The 21,958-nt window shown below is 40.4% G+C and overlaps 1 protein-coding gene across 7 annotated transcripts in view; it reads left to right on the plus strand.

Annotated features, from left to right (window-relative positions):
• The window catches only part of fgfr1a (fibroblast growth factor receptor 1a), a 29,465-nt gene that overhangs the window by 6,257 nt on the left and 1,250 nt on the right, over window positions 1–21,958 (plus strand). For 2 of the 7 annotated variants that reach the window (XM_086313605.1, XM_086313604.1), the window contains 15 exons: window positions 7,839–8,081; window positions 8,644–8,733; window positions 9,282–9,454; window positions 11,227–11,350; window positions 12,347–12,537; window positions 12,807–12,957; window positions 16,231–16,430; window positions 17,029–17,174; window positions 18,607–18,728; window positions 19,153–19,263; window positions 19,786–19,976; window positions 20,057–20,179; window positions 20,267–20,337; window positions 20,443–20,580; window positions 21,750–21,855. In XM_086313605.1, the coding sequence (XP_086169731.1) occupies window positions 7,839–8,081; window positions 8,644–8,733; window positions 9,282–9,454; window positions 11,227–11,350; window positions 12,347–12,537; window positions 12,807–12,957; window positions 16,231–16,430; window positions 17,029–17,174; window positions 18,607–18,728; window positions 19,153–19,263; window positions 19,786–19,976; window positions 20,057–20,179; window positions 20,267–20,337; window positions 20,443–20,580; window positions 21,750–21,855 (2,180 nt within the window). Of the gene's footprint in view, window positions 1–7,838; window positions 8,082–8,643; window positions 8,734–9,281; window positions 9,455–11,226; window positions 11,351–12,346; window positions 12,538–12,806; window positions 12,958–14,099; window positions 14,245–16,230; window positions 16,431–17,028; window positions 17,175–18,606; window positions 18,729–19,152; window positions 19,264–19,785; window positions 19,977–20,056; window positions 20,180–20,266; window positions 20,338–20,442; window positions 20,581–21,749; window positions 21,856–21,958 lie in introns of all 7 variants that reach the window. The other 5 variants (XM_086313608.1, XM_086313611.1, XM_086313607.1 and 2 more) reach the window with 3 other exon arrangements.

Consider the following 21,958-nt stretch of genomic DNA (forward strand, 5'->3'; position numbering starts at 1 on the left):
GCACTGACTCTTTAGCTTTTATAAACCAGAGCTGCCACAGTCTTGAGTAAGACTCTTTTCAGACAGAAATGAAAGCCCAGAGGAGCAAAGCTCTGCTGACGCTAGAGTAAGACTAAAGACCAGTTTTCGTGTGAAGTCGCTTTGCATTCATATCAGACTTTTTAGGTATTCTGTTGAGACTGCTGTTCACACAGGAAGTTTAAGGCTACTTCCACACTTGGCACCATTTTCAGTTGAATGTGTATATTTTGTTTGTTAAATAAAGAGCACTTGTACTGTTTCAGAAATGATCTGGCTCCATACTAAGAAGCCTCAAAAAGATCACGTGGTTGTTCATGTACATGCCTCTTGCTCATATAGACAATAGTAGCATGGTCAAATGCTGGATTTAAACAGCACAACAGCCACTAGCATACACTAATCCTGCCAGGCTTTGCCATCCATGTGTCATTAACCAATTTAGGTTGGTTTAGAAACTTGCCAATTACAACTAACATCAATAAAGCTGTGTTGGAAAAAATTAAACCTGTACTAACATTTACAAAATGTTCTGACTAAAAGTATACCTTCATTCAGCTTTCTTCCATAGAGCACTGCTGTGTGTAATGCAGATAAATTTAGGATGGTGTGATTTACCGGGGAAAATAACTATGTAGGGCTGCTCAATTAATCGAATTTTAATCACGATTACGATCTGGGCTTTCAACGATCATTAGAAATGACTGAGCCGATTATTAGCCCCTCCCTCATTTATCCGCGACACCTTAAAGGCCGGTCCGTGAAAATATTGTCGGGCATAAACCGGTCCGTGGCGCAAAAAAGGTTGGAGACCGCTGATTAAGAGGACCCGAGGGAAGCTCGGAAAGCTAAGCAGAAGTTATTTGGAGAGGAGAGTGACTGCCGTTGGCTGAAAAGAGAGGTAAAAAAAAAAAACTTCAGTGGTGTTGCACACTATTTTATATAATTTTTTTAAAGTCATTGTTAACCCTTTAAAGCCGGTCAGAGCAGCACGCTCCGTTTTGTGTAACTATTTTTAAATCCCTGTAGAACCTGAACCGTGTAAGCTAGCGCAATAATTTGTTTTGCATATGAAACCAGAGGAGTTGTACTTACATCTTATGCCATCAGCTTGTCCTCGGCCACGGTTTCCTTCCACATAAAGCTTTGCAAATATTGCATAAAAAGTGCTTGCAGGAACAAAAACATAATATTCCAGAAACACGCTTTGCCGATCCGATCAGCTGTTTGTAGCACTTCCCACAGTGAAACAGACGTCAGCGCGAACTATCACATGTCTGCAATTTGCTGGCCGAAACCGGAAGTGACTCATTTTCACGGAAATGTAGTTTTTTACTTGTAGGCCTTAAAAACCTATACTGGTCATGTTTGACTTTTCTGAATAGTTGCTGGGATGCTTAGAACTCGAATTGCACTGCTGGAAATAGTTTATTTTGATGCACCTGCTGTTTTCTTTGCAAATTTGCATCATATGATTGTTTTTTTTTTTTGTTTTTCCTGCAGTGTATATAAAAATTGGTATATCTCCTCCAAAATAAAACTATGAAGACACTCAAAATAAATTTCCTGTTGTTGTAAACTATTTTTTGCAACTTTTTTGTATTTAAAGTTTTGAGGGATAAACCTCTTAAATTTCTCCAAGTAGAAATATATGTTAAAAAAACGATTTTCAATTGTTTTGTAGTTTATTGCACTTTTTTGCAATTAATGTAGTTACTATGGACTTAATGCATACATATTATTAAAATATGGGCTATAACAGTTGTATAGCAACTTGAAATGCTCCCACAAATGGCACTACAACATGTAAAAAAAAATAATATAAGCTCTGGCGGACTTGGTTCTATGGTACGTCTTAAAGGGTTAAATAAATATCGTCAAACAATCGAGATCTCAATTTCAGTGAAAATAATCGTGATTATCATTTTTGCCATAATCGAGCAGCCCTATAACTATGTAACTAAATAACTGGACTTAAAATTGGCACCACTCAGTTTGTTTTATACAGTTGGATTTGGTAACTGGAATTTCAATGTAAAATGAGAAAAATGGATAAAAGCATGATCTTATTTCTATGTAAAGATGGTAACTGTTAAATAGCCCAGTCCAACTTACCCTAATAAACCTCACATAAGAAATGTTTGTGGCCTTCAATACTTGACTGAAGTGTAATAAATAATTTTTCTATTCAGTATTGTATCTTGATCTGCTTGTTTGGGTTTTGTTTTTCTCTCTCCCAGTTGGGATTTAAAAAACTTGAGCTTTCTTATTACATGAAGTTGGGGAAAATGCCAGGGCAGTTAAGTTCACATGCAGCATCTACTGGAAACCCTAAAAGTTGATTCTTTTCATCTGGACGTAGCATTTTCAGTGGATGAGTGACGAAACGTTTCTCCCACTGAAAATGCTACGTCCAGACAGTAATTTTGGGAATACTTACCTGGATTAAGCATGCATCAAGACATCTACTGGAAATACTAGAATTATAGTTTAGGAGAGGGTACTGACTGTGTAGCACGCGCAGTGGCTGTCCACTCACTAGCAGTGAATTTTTCAGATTGTCAGCTGTGCTATAGATGGACATCACACACACTGGGGAGCTGGCAGGTTAAACAATGTCTGAGCTTAATGTCAGACATTACCTCTGTAGGGTAATGTCTGAGGAAAGCAGTGATTCTGTGAGATTGCTTTTGACCTGAGTAAATTCATAGTGTTTTTTGTTTGGTTTTGTTTTTCCTACCAAGAGGAATTTTTGCTTCCCCCAAAAAGGCTTCAGCCACCCCCATTTTCTGACACAAATTATTCGTTGAGAATATAAAATAAGCCAGTCATATCCTCTCCAGCAGTTTATCAAGCAAGTACTGAGCATATAAAACACTGACACAAATAAAATTTTTTTGACTTCTAGCAGTAAGTTCCCCCTCTCATCCACAGCTACTATATTTTAGCCACAAGATATGATATACTTGATAAGCTGCATTATTTTCTCAAGGCCTGAACTGTGAAGTTGGCGCCTGTGGAGTCTTTTATAATCCAACGTGAGGCAGTGCTGGAATTTCCCTGCGGTTTCAAAGGCAATCTCTTAATTGTAGTTTTCTTTCTGAGCTAAAACATTTGACTTCTTTGCTGATGTTTGGTGATAATGGTTTTGGATTAGATGCTAAAACAACAATGTCAGTCTTTTAGTCTCTTTTGCCTGCATGTACCCCCAATCCTGTTTTATCATGTAGAACTTGTGTAGTCTAGTTAATCAGTCAAGCATGAAAGGAAAATGAATAGATCTCTCCAATGGGGGGGGGGAGAGAAAAGTTATGAAACCAGGGCTGAGTTGTTTTCTTTTTTTTCTTTTTTCTTTTTCTTTTTTTAAAGGAAAATGGTTAAATCCAAACCACTGATAAAAGACAGAACTGTGATATAGGAGAAAAGTAATACTCCTACAAATGGGGGAACACAGCCTCCTTGCGTTTACTGTACATGGACTAATCATGCTCACTTGTTTTGCATGGTCACCCCCCAAAAGGCCCCTTTTAGAGCTATGGAAAGCCCCACAAAATCTTTCAACACCAATAGTAAAACACAGAACATAGCTAGGTTCTTTTGAGATCTTGGGTTTTTGTGTTTTTCTCCTTTAAAGACAATATGAGGCTAAATGTAGCTGAACTAATTTGAATGACACTGCACCAACTTTGCTTTGCACACAGTAACCCTTGTAGCCCCCCACCGTCAATCCATGCTGATTGCCAATGGTTCATTTAAGAATGAAGAGGTCCTCCACTGGAGTGCTTTAAGGAAGGACACTCACTCTTTGGGAGCTTGCTAATGGGCATTGTCCTATTCTTTTGCTTCCTGCCAGAGCTACTATTGTCTCTTATCAGTTCCCTCTCTACATCACCCACCCTTTCGCTCTGGTGTGGTCAAATCAGCAAAGGAAACTTATTTCTGTCTGCCACTGCAGAACCTCAACTAGTCTGACTTTCCTGCATTCAACCATCACTTCAGTGAGAGCAGGAAATCCCAGAAGTCATTCACGCGGCATATTGCTTCCTATGTTGTAGTCAGAGAAAGTTCCACAGACTGGCGCCAACTCGCCCCTTTTAGTTAGTTTTGCATGTTCGGGCTAGTGAGCTTTCCGCCCCTTGTTTAAACGCCTCTCACTATGTTCTTCTTGACCAGAATTCCTTTCATAATTTGTGTAATTAGGCTGATTTTAAATGATGTCAGTCAATTTTTCCAGTTGGGTAAAAGAACCCATGGATGTCTTTTCCAGGTGGGTTGCTTTCTGAAACTATGGCGCTTGATCCTTTTTAATCCAATCATAGTTGCAGGCAGATTAACTGAGATGAAACATCTGCAAATCCAGAGGTACTTACCTCTGCATGAAGAATTGAAACAATATTTTGTGATAGAAGTTCAGCTATGTGGCAGCAAGGCATTTACACAGGAAAATAATGTTGGCTCTGACTTTATTTTTAGAAAACGGTTGGGTTCGTTTGCTAAAAACGCGTTTACATGATTAGTTTTGAGATGGTTGGCAAAGAAGCACACACTGTCCTGACCGTGCCCTACAATAAAACGAGTAAATTTTACAGCTTTATGGGTGTTTTACGATGTCTGCAGTCACATTAACAACTGGGATGTTGACAGTCTTATCAGTGGCATCTCCGTTTGGAGGGCAGGGACAGAAACGTCACTGTGCAGAAACATTGTGTCCATGTGCAAAGCTATAGCTGGTCACTATCACTGTGTCCATATCAAACAGTTTCCTCAGCTTTAATCTTTTATGTAACCTAAACATCAAAATCTGTCTGTTTACAACACTGAATATTTTTCAAACATCAAAGACAACTTTCTGCCTGTTTCTTGGTGCACGAGCATACACATAACGTTCATTTAAACTGACTGGGACACGGCATCTAGAGATGCTTTTCTTTTTCTCTCGCCATTTTAGATTTATAGAAGGTAAACAGCTGGTGCCAATAACCTGGATTATAAAATCTGTATTGCATCAGTACTGTAGTGTCCTAACATGTCATGTTTCTGGTCTGTAATCTGGCTTTATACTTTTTCAGAAAAATGTGATCAAATTTGTTTGTAAAACACAGGACTGTGGTTGAAAAGCAGAGGAGCACACTTAACATAGGTGCAGTGGACTCTTGGCAGAGTAATGCACTGTGTGATGTTGGGTCTCAGACAGGCATTAGATAATGACAGTGGTAAAGCGTAGCTGCACACATATTTGTGTTGGTTTTTATCAGGCAACCTCCCAATTATGAAATGATTATGTTAGCTGTGCCCTAATACATACTTGCTATGATGCAGTTTAAGATAAGGAGTGCTATTTGTCCATGTTCAGTTTTGTCACTATAGAGAGGAGTCTCTACAGATCAACCTCAAATCACTTAAGGCAGGGCTCCAGCACATGAAAACGTGCATAAACATGCTTCTTTCCAATGTTGCAGTTGCTGAGTTTTCAGTAAGTTAGACATGTGACTTTCTTGTGTATAGATGGCTGAAAACAAGATGGTTTATAACCAGATGTTGTTTAGCTAATATTATGCAACACTTGCCAGCGGAAAAGTTCTGGAAATCCTCAAGTCTCCTTAGTGTTTCTGTCATTTTTGAGTGAACTTTATTTCATTGATTTGTCTCCTTTCACAAAGTTTTACAGTCTCCTTCAGAATAAGTAGTTGTGGACGCCTTACACCCAGCATTATGAGCTAAATGGTGATCTGACAGCCTATCCTCAATAGATGAATGCTGGTTAACATATTTATTCCTGATTTATTGCTAAATGTCTTTGTTAAAATATACTGTGTACACAAACTAGTTATGGTGTAAAGAGGGTTAAAGGTCATTTTCTAAACTAGGCAGTTTATGAAGAAGAAAAAGTTAGCTACTTTGGGGTCGTTCACATGACTCGTTGAGTGCGTGCCACCATTGACTAGCCAGTTGGTGGCATAAAGTCTGGCGTTAAATTTTCAGATGATCTCAGCTAGCTTGGAACCTCGGCCGAGCAGGTACTTGATAAGTAACTGATACCAGGAACTACCCCTAATAGAAAATGCTAAAAGTTGAGTCAAGCTGAACCGAGTAGGTACCAGTGGAAAAGAGGCATAATTCCTCTAAATCAGGGACAAGCAGTACATTAAAAAAAGATCAAATATTCATCTCACTGCTACTTTCATAAATGACATCACAGTAATTTGCCACATATGACCAAATAAGCAGAAACTATCTTTGTTCTCTCTACTAGCGTTTTGCTCTCTGAGATCTACACTTACATTAACTTGCATCGTTTTTTGTTTGCTCAATCGGATTATGGTCAAAGCTGCACTTATGTCACTGTGAGAGTCTAGATCCCACAATGCAGTGGAAACTGGCTGAAGCAGCTACATCGTTACTGTAGGGGAAATGCGACTAATGTGAAAGCTAATAGTTCTCACATGAAAACAGCATTTTCAGATTTAGCACGAGCTTAATGTGGACGTAATCTAAATTTCTCCTCTGCTTTCCCCACTTCAGTTTTGTTTTTGAGGAGAAAGTTGATCCTACCCCCTGGCCCCTTTTCCTGCTGGGATTAAGAGCCTGTCAGACATATGTGATCCAGGAAATACCTTAACTAGGCCCAAGTGGGGTCACCATAGCAACTGGCACTAGAACCTGCCATTGCAGGCCCTCTCTTGCTCGCTCCTGTGCACATGCTCACTAGCCTGCTCTCTCTGCTCCCTCTTCCCCTTTATTGTTTGGAGTCTTTTGTTATGCTGGGAGGGATTAGTCAGGTTAGCTGATGTTGTCCTGAGGTTATTTTGTGTAGACGTGCTTCCTGTTTTGATCAGTAGGTAGTGTTTATAAAACAGTGTGCATTGAGAGGTGTAGAATAATCACGTCTTGAGGCGGGGGTCTTTCACCACTCTGGGATAATTCAGTTTCTGTCATAATGCGGAAGGGACTATGTAGAAAATGGAGAAGCAGGACAAGCATGATTACTGTTGTTTAAGCTTTTATTCTTCCTTAGATGGAAGGAGATGCTAATTAGAGATGCAGTGATTGGTCAGTTGTTCGATTAGTCAATTTACATGAATTTAAAAGTATTTAAATAACTTAATGATTTTAATTTATTGTTTCACATAAAGAAAGATGGTAAGATATCATTTTAGGCTTTGAAAAACTGGTATTTACTGACACTGACTCTGTGGATGTGAGAGGCTCAAATAATAAAGTTAACCATTTCACTTAGATAATTTTGCTAGTGTACCTTTTGGCCAGGAAGTGTGATTCTAAAGTACGTTGGTCAGTGACGAGCTTTACCGCTATAACTAGACGGACAACACCACATGATGGACAACATGTCAGCATAATTGGGTTACCTCCCTCCTCCTTGTGTACTATGTAGTCATTTAGAACAGGGGGGCTCAGGTGCCTTGCTTCATGACACCTCCCCTCCCTTCATTCCTCTAATTGAATTTCACCTTCCTCTTCCCAAGTAGCTCCTTGCCTGCCTCAAGATAGGGCCTTGACTGGGATGCAATTTAATTTGGGAGAGCAGTTGCGGAGATGCTATGATGGAAGAAAATCAACTGGTTGTATTTCTGAAGTTTACAGTACAGAGATGGTCCTTTTTTTTTTTTTTTTTCTTTTTTTTTTCTCCCCAATCGAAATAAACCATTGTTTTTGATTGGTTTTGGGGGTTTCAGGTGACAGTTTTATTTGTTTTTCCCTCTTTTCCCCTCTGTTCATGAATCTGTATGATTGAATGACTGAAAGCATAAAGTCACAGTGTTGTATAGCTGCTAAGTAGAACTTCCTTCATTCCTCTGTAGTATCTGTGGAAACGCAAGCCGAGCTGTACACCCTTTCCATTGGGGATCGTCTCGATCTCAGTTGCTCTGCCAAGGACTACCTCCATGCTGTCAACTGGACCAAAGACCATGTGGCTGTAGTGGATGGAGAACATACACGTATCCGCAATGGCCAGCTGGAGATCGAGTCTGTGGAGCTTACTGACTCCGGCCTGTACATATGCACCACCTTTGGCAACCACAGCATCTACTTCAACGTGACAGGTAAGGTTACCATTGTTCTGTGCAGAACGATGGAATAAATGCCCCCTTGGTATGATAGTACTTTGGTGGCTATGTCACAACAGCTAAATGACCAGCAGCAAGCAATTAATCTGTTTTTGCAATATTTTGTTTCAAGAGTTTTGTGCTGTTACATTTTACTACAGTGTAACATGTAGTGTTGAGTCACAGAGCAACAAAGCCAGGTTTCATTTGCTATGACTAGCAGATGATGTGTGACTTATGTCTTCATTAGGAACCCCTGGTGTTTATTCGGCATATGGCACTTTCACATGCTTTTACAATGTATGATATTAATACTATATATTAAAATTACAATCAAATCACAAGAAAGAACTGATTTTATAACAAAGTGAAGTGTTGTACCACTTACTGATGCTACTTGGCATATGCTTTGTTTAGTGTAAACTGTACCCATCATTCCCTCGGTCTGTTAATTCATAAATGTGACATTTTTGAAAAATGTTTTAAATGTTTAATTGCTGCTGAAGTGTTGTGATTAAGAATAAATTGAGTTGTTCTTAAATTACTTCCTGTTTAATAGTTCATATCTCGGCTTCATCTGAGGACGATGACGATGGTGAAGAGTCCTCATCGGAGGAAAACAAACTGCTGGGCAGTCAAAAGCTGATGCGTAAGTGTGCTGAGCTCTTTAGGTGAATCAGCAGTGACCATTTGTTGCAGCAGCATTAGCTACATAAAGTCACAAGCGTATGAGTAATCACCCGAAATGGTCAGTGATTTGAGAGCTTTAAAATTCAATTATCGTACCGCCATGTGTGTGGGTCACATCTGGGCAAATGATTTCACTCTGAATCAGAGGGTTTTTACTACCTCAGTGACAGCTTTTACACAAAAAATAGTCTCTGGTGACTAATCTTGGTTAACCTCAGATGTCCTCCAATTTGTCTATAGAGTAATTAAGACACTCTGGCTTCATTTTTTTGCTGCTGCTGCTTGCTCTGCCCACAAAGAATGCAGCAGCCTCGAAGCGTGACAAGCATGCTGACCTTATTTTGTACTCTTGTCTCCAAGAGCTTTATCTCCCAATGCAATTTGCACATTGTGGTGTAACAGAGGCAAGAAAAATCATTTAGGATTAAGAGTATCAAGACTATTTTTAGATAATTTTTCAAATAATACAATTCCTGCTAACTTTTTTCTCCTCCTTTTTTGTCTTAGCAATGGCTCCACAATGGGCTCATCCAGAAAAAATGGAAAAGAAGCTTCATGCTGTTCCAGCCAGCAAAACTGTAAAGTTTAAATGCCAGGCCAGTGGCAACCCAACTCCAACTTTGAAATGGTACAAGAATGGGAAGGAGTTCAAAAGGGACCATCGTATTGGAGGGTTCAAGGTTAGTAATTAAAGAATTTGGTGAATAGCTATTTCATGTCGATACTGCTCTACACAGTCCTTAATATTTCTTAATTTCTGCATACTCACTCAATACAAATGGAGGTTTCTTTAATTTTTTTTTTCCAGTGATATCATCTTCACATTAGATCACCACCCTGTCCCTTGTACTTAAGCTTTTTCTGCTAGTAAAAAGGAGAGACAGGTTTTCATATCTTGACCCGAGAAACAATACAGGATGAAACCTTATGCTACAATAGGAACTTTTTGTCATAGCAATACTTGGTGGGGAATCCTAGACACCCGTTAGGATATAGGAAAACATTGCCTGTCCTAATTCTGGGTATCATGATCTCAGACTGGCAAAAAAAAAAGTTCTTCTTATAAAACATCACTGAAAATAGTTTTAATTACAAACTATGGTATTATTTAATTACATGTTTTGCCTGATATGATTTCATTTTAAATATTTTCATGGTAAATTGTAATTTTATGGGATTACAGTTCCTTTTTAGATTACAGTGTTGGATTCTCTGTGAATAACTGCATTCAGTGGCAGTTTCCCTCACAGGTGTGGAATGTGTGCATGTTCAGACACTAAGAAACAGCCCTCCTCCTGTCCTACATCTGCTCTTCCCATCAAGGTGTGGGCTAGTCCAGCCTTGTCTTGTGCTTCCCTTGCACATCTCCCTCTCCAGCTGGGGCACATTTAGGAGTTTCCTCTCAGCTGCCTGCTGCCATGGTCAGCCCCACCCCAAGTCCCCCACCTAGCCAAGCAGCACATTTAACCATAGGACTGCCATGCTGGGTTTTTTTTGTGTGTTTTGGGGTTTTTTTGTTTCCCCCCCCCCCCTCCTTTCTTCCTTTTCAGTCAAGGTGCAAAGGTCTGCATCTGCGATTGGGGACGTCTACCATATCTCCCACACTTCTTAATTTTATGGTCGGGCTTCTATTGTTCATATCGTCTGCATGGCGACGTGCAGGAGGGAGGAAATAATGTAGACCACATGTGTATGAACCCAAGCACAACACATCTGGCAGCAGGCAGCTGGACTCCCTCACCACTTTTTTTTTTTTTTTTTTTTTTTTTTTTTTTGCTAAATAGGGGAAACCGTCTGTATACATGCATGTTTGATGTTGCCATTGCCTTAGAGGTTTGTTGGCTAATCACACACTGCCGGTCTTGGCAGATTTATGTAGGGAAAAATTATAACACGTCTAAGGAAAAAAAGGAGCCAGACATCATTTGGCGCTAATAAGACATGTTGGGGCAAAAATATACACACAACCATTTCCAATGGCAGCTGTTGGGTAGGACAAAGATCTGCTGCATTAAAACTTTGTCACAGGAAGAGGGTGTAGTGTTATCTTATTATCATCACATCACACCTCATTATTAGCTATTGCTTTAAAATGAAAAAAAAAAAAAAAGTGATTTATGATCATTCATATTGGGAGAGAACAGATGGGGATTCAGATGAATGTTTTCCTGATCAACATCTCTGTTGCCTCATTTGTAATAACATTTTATTGAATATTTGAGTTTTGAAGTCACATCTTAGAAATTGTGGGATATCACATTATTTTAAGGTATTTTATGGTGGGCTGAAACTAAATCAAGCATTTACTGCAAATTAAAGAATCGCCACCCAGATCTAATGTTTCAGTTACTGACTCATAAAGTTACTACTTCCTTCAGATTTACATTTTAGCCATCAAGTGCTATTTTATAGACATTAAACTAACTTCTTTTTTTCTCTAAATCACTTTTAGGTCCGTGACCATATGTGGACCATCATCATGGAATCTGTAGTGCCCTCTGACAAGGGAAACTATACCTGTGTGGTGGAAAACAAGTATGGCAGCATTAATCACACCTATCAGCTAGATGTAGTCGGTAAGATTCGTAGAAATTGTTAATTGTATGTAACTTTCCAGTAAAACTGCAATTGTTGTTTTAGTCACCTGTTGAACATTTGTGAATCTCAAGTTGGTGAGCACTTAGTTTTCTAACTACTTATCTGGACCGTATTCCACTTGACATTGGGTGTTCCCTGGACTTGTTGCCCAGTCCGTCAAACCACCAGGCACAAGGAGATCATGCAAACTTAACAATTGTTGTCTCAATATAAAAAAAAAAAAAAAATCATAGGACTCATGAATGGCAGCAGGGTCTACAAATATTCCCTGCAGAAGTCTAAAACAGGCATTACTTGTGGCAGAAGTGATGGGTACAAGTAGAAGAGAGAAGTGATTACTCCTCTAGGGCCTACTCTTTGACTCGCTCTTGCACCATTGGGCTTTATAAATCATGGTTCCACTTCCTCCACCACTGGTGTCCCCTGGGCTTTTCCTAGCCTCAGGCATCTGAGCCTGATGAACATTAAGATTGTTCTACAGTGTGGAGAAAGCACTGTCACAAGTGCTTTCAAAGTCCCCCATGGATGTCTCGGTAAGGAAATCCTCCACAGCTGATATCCTGCCAGGTTCTTGGCCTGCAAGTTTACTTTGGAGAGTTATTAGTCATCAAAATGGGTCTGCAAGAACATTTCACTTCACCGTAACTGCACCAGAGGAGGCATTTAACTTGCTTTCCTGCCTGATAACTCTTAATAATTACACAACCAGCATATAGCTGAGGATGCACTCACATTAAATCTCCATTATGGTGTGTAATTTAGAAAGTGTAGCCTGAAAATACAGCGTCAAACCAAATGAGTGAGCCTTCAGTCCCAGTCATTTTCCAGTAATAAAGCAGGTGACAGTAGTTATCAGCTTTTGTTTGAAAATCAGTCACATTTTTGTACACACAGCTTTTTTATATTATGCGCTTGCTTTACTGATGACCAAATGTCAAAGTAACATTTGTCTGTTTTTTCCGGTTTTGTTGCAGAGCGCTCTCCACACAGGCCCATCCTGCAGGCTGGCCTGCCAGCTAATCGCACTGCAGTAGTAGGAAGTGATGTGGAGTTTGAGTGCAAGGTGTTCAGCGACCCTCAGCCCCACATTCAGTGGTTAAAACACATCGAGGTCAATGGGAGCCGTACTGGTCCAGATGGGTTACCTTACGTCCGCGTCCTCAAGGTAGGAGATTAGTCTGTCATCCTGAAGCAACAGGCCAAATTCATCACTTAAAAAATAAAAAGTGAAGTTCCTTAGCGTGGAGTAATTTGTATGTTACTTTCTGTAATACTTTTTTATTTCCTCCAGTCGTTTTCTATAACTGTTAAGAACTGTCTGTGAAGTTTTATTGTTTGCCATTTTAACTGTGAAATAACCCACACAAACCCCTCAGATATCCTGTGTCGACCTCCTTTTATTCTGTGTTGCACATAACTTGTTTTTGTTTCCAGCATTCTGGGGTCAATAGCTCGGACGCTCAGGTGCTGACCCTCTACAATGTGACAGAGGAGGAGAGCGGAGAGTATATATGTAAAGTGTCCAATTATATAGGAGGGGTCAGTCAGTCGGCCTGGCTGACTGTCATCAGATATGAACCCACAGGTAACCACCACGCTGTAGCACAGGACGACACAGTGGAGGCGCTTCTAGGACCACCTGGAAAAACTAGACCCGCATAACTTGAGACAACCTCAGCTGTTTCTCTCCTCCCTCCCTTCCTCTATCCTTGGTGCTCCTGACTGTAAATGACGCTATGGAAAATTCCCAGCAGAACAGTTGAAAGTGTTTAGTCTCAGGTTTATGTTGGACCAATTCTCATTCCTGCCCCAATCCTGTGCTATGCCCTCCTAATAAGGGCCTCTCTTGCCATCTTCCATTACTCTCGCTCCCTTGCCCTTCAAAGTCCTCCGTACATGGTTCACCCCCTCCCCACCCCACCCCCAAATGTTTATAGTTTGTGTGACTGTGAATTTGTAGCTTGATTTATAGTCCTCTTTTAAATCTACGCTGTCTCTGCAGTGTAGTAGAAAACCATATTGTTATCCTGCAGGCACTGCCACATAATGTAACTACATGTTGGGGTAATGTAGTTCATAATATCTGTGATTGGTATGCTTGGCAGCAATGCACTTTGTAAACACAGCGTATTGATCTGCAACAAGATACTGCTGTGAAGCAGACTATATGTAATGGGCTGTAGCTATATCTGGCAATCAGTTCTGATGACTTTTCCGTACTGCAGTAATTTCAGTTAAAGTACCATTGTTATTTTTATTAGTGCCAAATTGAGCACTAGTTTTGGCAGTTGTAGAGTAAAGCAGTCGCACCAGTCAACAGGTATATATTCCCACAATGTTGCTGCAGCGAAGTAAACTATAACATAACATGGATTCAACACAGGGCTATAAATACATTGTAAGTGTGGTCTGTTCTGCTGTGGAGTTTCCATGCCCATCTCTTGCATGTAGAGATGAGACTAAGGTATTTGATGTGGTGATGGTGTGGCCCTGTGTGGGGTTCCACAGTACAAACTTAACATAACCGTCTTTCCACTAACAGATACAGGAGGGCTCTCTCTGAGCAGTCCTCTGCAGGGGCTTTAGGTGTTACCTTTTTGGGCAGATGGTGTTGGATCAAGGAGGAGAACGCTCCTCCATCCACTTTCGCTTTCAGAATCCTTTACTCGTGGTCCCTTTTTCCTTCTTGGGCCTCTTATTGGGTGTGCTTCCTTTGTTATTTTCTAGACCGCTGGCGTTAACACCACGGACAAGGAAATGGAAGTCCTTCAACTGAGAAATGTGTCTTTTGATGACGCTGGGGAGTATACCTGCTTGGCAGGCAATTCTATCGGGTTCTCTCATCACTCTGCATGGTTGACCGTTTTTGAAGGTACCAGTGGTTCTGTCTCTCCTCTATATTCCCATTCCTTCCCTTTTTCAACGCAAGTCTGGCTGTCCACCTTCACATTTTTACCAGTTCTGGTAAAAGTGTAAGGGGAAGCCAGGGCACATTACAAATACTAAAAAAAAAAAAACTTTGCTCTCTCTCTGTGCTCAGCATGGTTCCTGCTCCATCTAAATTCTTTAGATGGGCGAATATGAATCATGCTCTGTTTCTTAAATGATATCAGAACATGCCAAACAATCAAAGCACTGTCCAGGGCCAAAGGTTTTTTGTTTTTTCGTCTTCCAGGCAGGAATACATTTAATGATCACTTTTTTTTTTTTTTTTTTTTAAAGAAGGGTTGTTTGGCAGCTCTGATAAGATTTCACTTCAAACTGTCTCTTCCGTTCTTCCCTTTAATTGGTGTTTGCATTTGGTTTGCTGTTAAGCTGATTTTCTTTGACAAGCTCTACAAATGACATGTTTTGCTGATGTCATTTCCTGCTGTGAGCGCAGCAGCTGGTTTTGATAATTGGCTGTAGTGGATGGTCTCATTCCTAAGGACTGGAATGGACATTTGTCCAATTATCAAGCTGCTTGTCAGTCAACTTCTTCACACAAGTGTAGCTCTCTTGTGTTGCTGGTGTTGGCTAGGGATGTAACTGTACACTTCAGTCGGTATGGCATCTTTGGTTTGAGATGTACGGTTTAACATATGGCGCAGATTATTTGGAGTGGGGTTTTTTTGTTTTGTTTTCCCCTCCTCCTAGCTAGGCAGGAGGAGGCATTTTTCATAGGTAATTCTTAACTTATCCGAATATAAATATTCATCTAAAATACAAAATTAAGCAATTTGGGTAGACGATGGGAAACTAGAGTAAGTCTTTCATGAATTTATATCCACTATGATGAAGCTCTTATTTTGAAAAAATAAAATCTGACATTAAATTGGCCCTTATTTTTATATTTATATTTCTGTTCTTTTATTCTACTAGAGCAACTTTTCGTGCTGTAGCCCCTGAGTTCATCCTCTGCCTTAATCAAGCTATTTTAGCTTTCCCTTTAAAGGCCACCACTATTTTAAGCCAGCTGTATTTTGATTGGCTGTCCTCTGCAAATATCAGCCAACGCTGCATGCCTGAGGTGACCATAGTAAGGATATCCCTCAAATATAAAGAGCCAAAGCAGTTTGAAGCGCAGGTTTTGGCTCCTAGAATTTTCTCCTATAAGAAAAACAAACTCGGAACAAATATCCCTAATGTCCAGCTCCTAACTATAAAGCTACATTCCAAACCAATGTATGATCAAACCGTTTTTTTCTCCTACTAAAACTGGAATCCATTACACCCCTATTTACTGGTATGACTAAAAGTTGGTGTTTTCACAGTTTGGGAGGAAAAAAACAAGATCTGAACCATAAAATTTGTTTAGGTTTTGCCTTTTATCTATTTATTTGCAATGTTTTTCTTTTCTTTTTTTCTGTAAAAAAGTTGTCACAAATACATTTTGTATCGATCAAGTGAAGCAGTTAAATTACCGCACTGAGCTCATGCTTTGTGGTTTGCTGCTTTAAGCCTACAAATAGAAACAGACTTTTTGATGTCGAAATGATGGGCAGTTCTGAAACATTATGTGTGAAGTGCTCTACTCTGTGTGAAAGTCCGAGTCTTTGTCACCGTTACTCTTACATAGTCATTAATACAAAATGGTTCCCAGCTAAATTTCTGCACTGCAATTTATGGTATATCCTCAATACACAAAGTATTTAAAGTAACACCCTGAGTTTGGGGGCGTTCAATTCCCATATGCCTTGGTGTGTAAGGCTCTGACTTTTAGACATAGACGTGTGGGTGGGTGGGTGGGTGCGTGCGTGTTTGAGTAGACTGTTTTTAATTTGTGATAAATGGGTGTGTTTGAGTATGCAGTCAGTTTATTGATGACAGCTGACCTTTTCCCTCCCTGCTCCTTGTCACCCTGCCCCCTTAAACCTAGCGCCCCCACATTACTCTCCAGCCAGCCACACCTACCTGGAGGTGGTCATCTACTGTGTGGGCTTCTTTTTCATAGCCGTTATGATTGCAATTGCAATTATTGTCAAGATTCGCACCACCTCCTCAAAGAAGAGTGACTTCAACAGTCAGCTAGCCGTCCACAAGCTGGCCAAAAGCATCCCTCTGCGCAGACAGGTAACAGAAAGTAGATAGGGGGTTTGGAATATTTATACTTAGCCACCGTATGTATGTATATGTGTATATATATATGTATATGTGTATATGTGTGTATATATATGTATATGTGTATATATATGTGTGTGTGTCTCTATATCTATCTATCTATCTATCTCTCTATCTCTCTATCTCTCTATCTCTCTATCTATCTATCTCTCTATCTCTCTATCTCTCTATCTCTCTATCTCTCTATCTCTCTCTCTCTCTATCTCTCTCTCTCTCTATCTCTCTCTCTCTCTCTCTCTCTCTCTCTCTCTCTCTCTCTCTCTCTCTCTCTCTCTCTCTCTCTCTCTCTACCAGCCTAACACTTAATGTATTTATGGAGCTTTCAGGCTCATTGTAGATCCTTGACTTCCTGTACATCAGGTAAGTTTATTTATTTAAGGAGTGCTTAGACTCTGGACCTGGCATGGTACACAATGCCTGGACCACAAGGGTGGTTTTTACATGGTACCTTTTATTGTTTGTTTGTGTTTTTTTTTTATCCTGTTCTCTGCTATACAAACTCCTAAAAGTGTTGGTTCCACTGTGAGAGGAGTAATGTCTCTGTTTCTTACCTCAGGTGTCTGTGGACTCAAGTTCTTCCATCCACTCTGGAGTGATGCTAGTCCGTCCCTCCCGCCTCTCTTCCAGTGGCTCTCCGATGTTGTCTGGAGTGTCCGAGTGTGAGCTGCCGCAAGATCCTCGCTGGGAGCTTCCTCGGGACAGGTACGTCTAGGGCTAAACATTCAAAGATCAGGAACATGGAGTAAAGTAAAGTTGCAGCATTCACATGGATAGGGATGGGTACCGGTGTTCTGACATAAACGGTAGTAACCAGACCGAAAAGCAGCGCACATTTCGGTGCTTTATTTCGGTGCTTTTTTTTCCTGAGCTGTGATAGACTTCTAGCCAATCATTTTACGTTTCCCAGGATAGTAGGCGGGGCCAGGTACGTACGTTCAGTTAGAGCAGAGCTACAGATTAAAAATGCCCAAGGCGAAGCGGTCAAAAGTCTGGTTGTACTTCACAGCAAAATATGCAAACTCAGCAGCCTGCAACAAGTGCTTTAAGCTGATACTGTGATACTGTCAAAGGAGGTAACACCTCGAAACTGATGAAACACCTGGCGACGCATAGCGTTTTTTTTAAAAGCCGAGAAATGCGCTGTATTTGATAGCTTGCTGCGAGATCTCACACTGTGCACGTTGGGTGGGTTGCCAGTTATCGGACCCGGAGCAACCAAAAACCCGAAGAATAGAGTCCTGGCCCCTAGCCCTGCCAGTGTAGCAGAAATGATGAGGATGATGATGCAGCAGCAGCCGTTCTTCTCTGCGTGAGTCGCTTAATGTTGTTCGAGTGTAATTTACGTTGAGTAGGCTAACCACGTTATTACATTAATGCATGTAAGGTGAACTAGCAAACATCATCATAGCTACATGCGGCTATCTTCTTGTTTGATGGCAGATACTCCCTTCACCCTGGCCAAAAAGGCTAAAATGACCAAAGAAAAAGTGGGAAACAGCTGAACATGAGAGGTTTTTGGACAAAGTTTGTGTTTTTTTTTTTTTTTTTTTTCCATTGTTTAAGCACTGCTTCCAGCCAAGAGTGATACCATATATGCCCCATAGCTGCAGAAAAGGCTAACATTGTTATCTTTTTACAAAAACAAAACAAAAACAGCTGAACATCAGAAATCAGAAATCAGAATGGGTTTATTGCCAGATGTTGAGGTTTACAACATTAGGAAATTGCTGCGGTGCTTCAGTGCAGACAATAAGAATTAAAGTGCTATGTAGAAAGAAAGATATGTGCATGAGATATATACATGAGAATAAGAATTATGAGTGCTACGTAGAAAGATGTATACATGAGAGGTATTTGGACAAAGTTTGTGTTCTCCATTCTTTAAGCACCGGTTCGAGCACCGTTTAAGCACCGGCACCGTTTCAAAAGTACCGATTTGGCACCGGTATCGGATAAAACCTAAACGATACCCATCCCTACACATGGACAAAAAAAAGTTGCTGTCAAGGTAATCTTATGCAACACACTTAAACTGCAGGCCTCAGTTGAGGCAAGAGTTTATCTCACACACAGTCGATTTGGAGGCAAACTGCACTGTGTGTGAAAAACTGTCTGGTGCCTCTTCTCCCCGTAGACTTGTTCTTGGGAAGCCACTGGGAGAAGGATGCTTTGGCCAGGTGGTAATGGGGGAAGCGGTTGGTCTGGACAAAGAAAAGCCAAACCGTGTTACCAAGGTTGCAGTCAAAATGTTGAAAGGTAAGTAAATTGTTCTTCAGTGGGTACACAGTAGCTTGAGGAGAGTGATTTGCTCAACTGGAATAAGTTCTTCACTGTAGAGTTATCAATTTAACTCAAGTCCAGGCAACAGGAATGAGAAGGCTTGAACAAAGTGATTAACAGTGGATTCCAGCCATTGTACAAATTGGAAAGTGAAGTAAAAAATTTATTAGGACCCTTGACATCCTATATAAAATAGTGTGAAGATTCAGAGAAAGTATTGTTTATTCTCTCGCACTTTAAGTGCTTTTCCCCAGGGAGTATTTCACAGGCGGCAGCCAACTCCTTACGAGCTCCAGTGTTGGTGTATATACTTTGCAAGGTGATTATTGTGAGGCCTTTTTGGCCTTTTCGCAAACAGAACATGGACTAATCATTGAAATTTATTTCCCTCATCTTACAGCTGATGCAACAGAGAAAGATTTGTCAGACCTTATTTCAGAGATGGAGATGATGAAGATCATTGGGAAGCACAAGAACATCATTAATCTGCTGGGAGCCTGCACACAGGATGGTAGGTCCAGTTAGGGGGCTGCAGCCAACCTGCCCTGTTCTGCTCACACTCACCCCTCAGATAACAATGTTGCTGTGAACCTTACTCTGAGGGATGTGTAGAAAAGCATGCATAAATGATTCTGACACCAGCTTCCGAGCTCACAGTTTGAATCGACCGCAGCTGCTGTCATTTCTGTCCAATCATCCCTGACGAAAAACTAAAGGAAACTAGTCTCTAATGACCATGCTGTGCACATCGCTCTGTTGCCTTCACACTGCTACACAAAGCTCTTTGTTCATTTTACTCAACTTATCTCATGCTATAAATACACACTCTTGCGCATGTAGTTTATATTGTCCTTACTGCCCTTGCTGTCGTTAGTGTCGCTATAATTTCTGTTGTGAAATCTTCGTCTATAATTGAATAATGCATGGCATCGTTTTATGAATTTAATGATTATGTTTCCTTGTACAGGGAAGCTGTATGAACTGACCCTGCATAAAATCTGACTTGCGCTTGGATTTCTTCCAATCATTTTAGGTCCTCTATATGTGATAGTTGAATATGCATCCAAGGGCAACTTGCGTGAGTATCTACGAGCTCGCCGCCCGCCGGGTATGGAGTACTGCTACAACCCTGACCAAGTTCCTGTGGAGAATGTGTCTATCAAAGATCTGGTGTCCTTTGCTTACCAAGTGGCCCGGGGCATGGAGTATTTGGCTTCCAAAAAGGTAACCACAACTATTAATGCTCACCTTTTCAGAAATGAATAAATCTATTTAAAAATATTTGTCTACTTTTATCATTGCAGTGCATCCACAGAGACCTTGCAGCTCGCAATGTTTTGGTAACTGATGACAATGTGATGAAAATAGCTGACTTTGGCCTAGCAAGAGATATCCACCACATCGACTATTATAAGAAGACCACCAATGTGAGTGGCCTTATTTGTTTCATGTTATATGCACATTACTTTGCCATTTACAAAAACAAAAGGTTCATATGTGAATGTTTCCTAAAGGGTCGTTTGCCAGTGAAGTGGATGGCTCCAGAGGCTCTGTTTGACCGAATATACACACACCAAAGTGATGTGTGAGTATCTTGTGCCATACTCTGCTAATTCAACCTTGATGGAAAGTGAAGTTAACATTTAGTTGTGCAGAAAACTAAAATGGCCCCGCCTATTTCCTCCTCCAGCTGGTCATTTGGGGTGCTGCTTTGGGAAATCTTCACACTAGGAGGCTCTCCATATCCTGGCGTTCCAGTGGAAGAGCTGTTCAAGCTGCTGAAGGAAGGTCACCGTATGGACAAGCCTTCAACATGTACACATGAGCTGTAAGGAATCACCACACACAGAAAACCAGAATGTTCTGCAGACTTTTCTAGCATTTTCATATTTGAAAAGGTAAACCAAACAGGGAAATGTGAAATGGCACATTTATTTTATTTTCTTTAAATTAATAAATCTAAACTATAAAAATCACTACCTTCTTCCAGATTATAGCCCATAAATGTAACAAGGATCTGAGCTACGCTGTATCTGATCAATGTTATTCATGTATCAGTAGCGTAGCGACTGAGGACTGTGGGTTGTTTGCATTGCATTTTGTCCAATTTGCTTTGTCATTTAAAAGTCAAAGCCACTGATAAGTAATGCCTTTTAGTACAGGAAGGTGGGTGTTTAACATGTCTCTCTCACAGCGACTATACCTGCCAAGTGCATTTTGCAGTTTTTATTTTTATCCACATTAAATAATAATAATAATAATTTAATAAACTAGTGGATGATTCCCTCACTCTTATTTTGAAATTTCAGTCATAGCTAACCAGCCAGCACTGGCCCTTCCCATCTCATGTTTCCCTACCGGTGGATGCATTTAGTACCCAATTAGACTCTCTCCCCACGATCGAACAGAAAACCCCAACATTGTAAGCTACTGTTGGTCACAATAGTCTACATTCTGCTTTTCTAGAACCCACAGAACGTGGAACTGATTCATAGCAGAAAGAATGCTGTTTGGTATTTGGTAAAGTGGCGCAAAAGTGCCTCCTTTTGCATGTAAGTAACAGTGCATATAAATGAACAAATGTAGTGTAATTGTGTGGGAAATGATGTTTAAAATAAACACCCTCTAACACTTTCCATGCTTGGTTTAAACAGTTAGGATTTATATTTACATTACCCACATTTTTGTATATCGGAAAAATCCTGGCGTGCCGTTTGCAATGATGCTTTGTGACTTTTTATTTATTCTTTTGCTGTGCTGGTGAAATGAAACTCTTAAACACTGAATTATCTCCAGCTAAAACATGTTGTCCAGCTGCGATGGACTGTCAGCTGCAGCTGCGTTTCAGTTAAATTGAATGAATTTTCAGTCCTTAAAGGTTTAAAATTCAATCTCTGATTTGGAGTTTAAGAATGTAAGGAGAAATGACAGACGGCTAGAACGATAAAACCAAGCGGTGTCATTTTTAAAATGTATATATTTTGCTGATTTCCACAGGTATATGATGATGAGGGATTGCTGGCATGCTGTGCCTTCTCAGAGACCCACATTCAAACAACTAGTAGAGGACCTGGATCGTGCTCTAGCTATGACATCCAACCAGGTCAGTAGTGGTCCTCCCCTCAGCAAGCACTGAACCAGTAGATATGTCTGGGGGGGGGAGTGCAATGCTTAATTTTTTTAATTTTTTTCCTCCCTCTTACTGC

Source organism: Aulonocara sp. 'chitande type north' Nkhata Bay, linkage group LG12 (genome assembly GCF_057382095.1).
Source record: "Aulonocara sp. 'chitande type north' Nkhata Bay isolate Kocher_YH1m ecotype deep benthic linkage group LG12, A_spYH_male_GT1.1, whole genome shotgun sequence".
Lineage (NCBI taxonomy): Eukaryota > Metazoa > Chordata > Actinopteri > Cichliformes > Cichlidae > Aulonocara > Aulonocara sp. 'chitande type north' Nkhata Bay.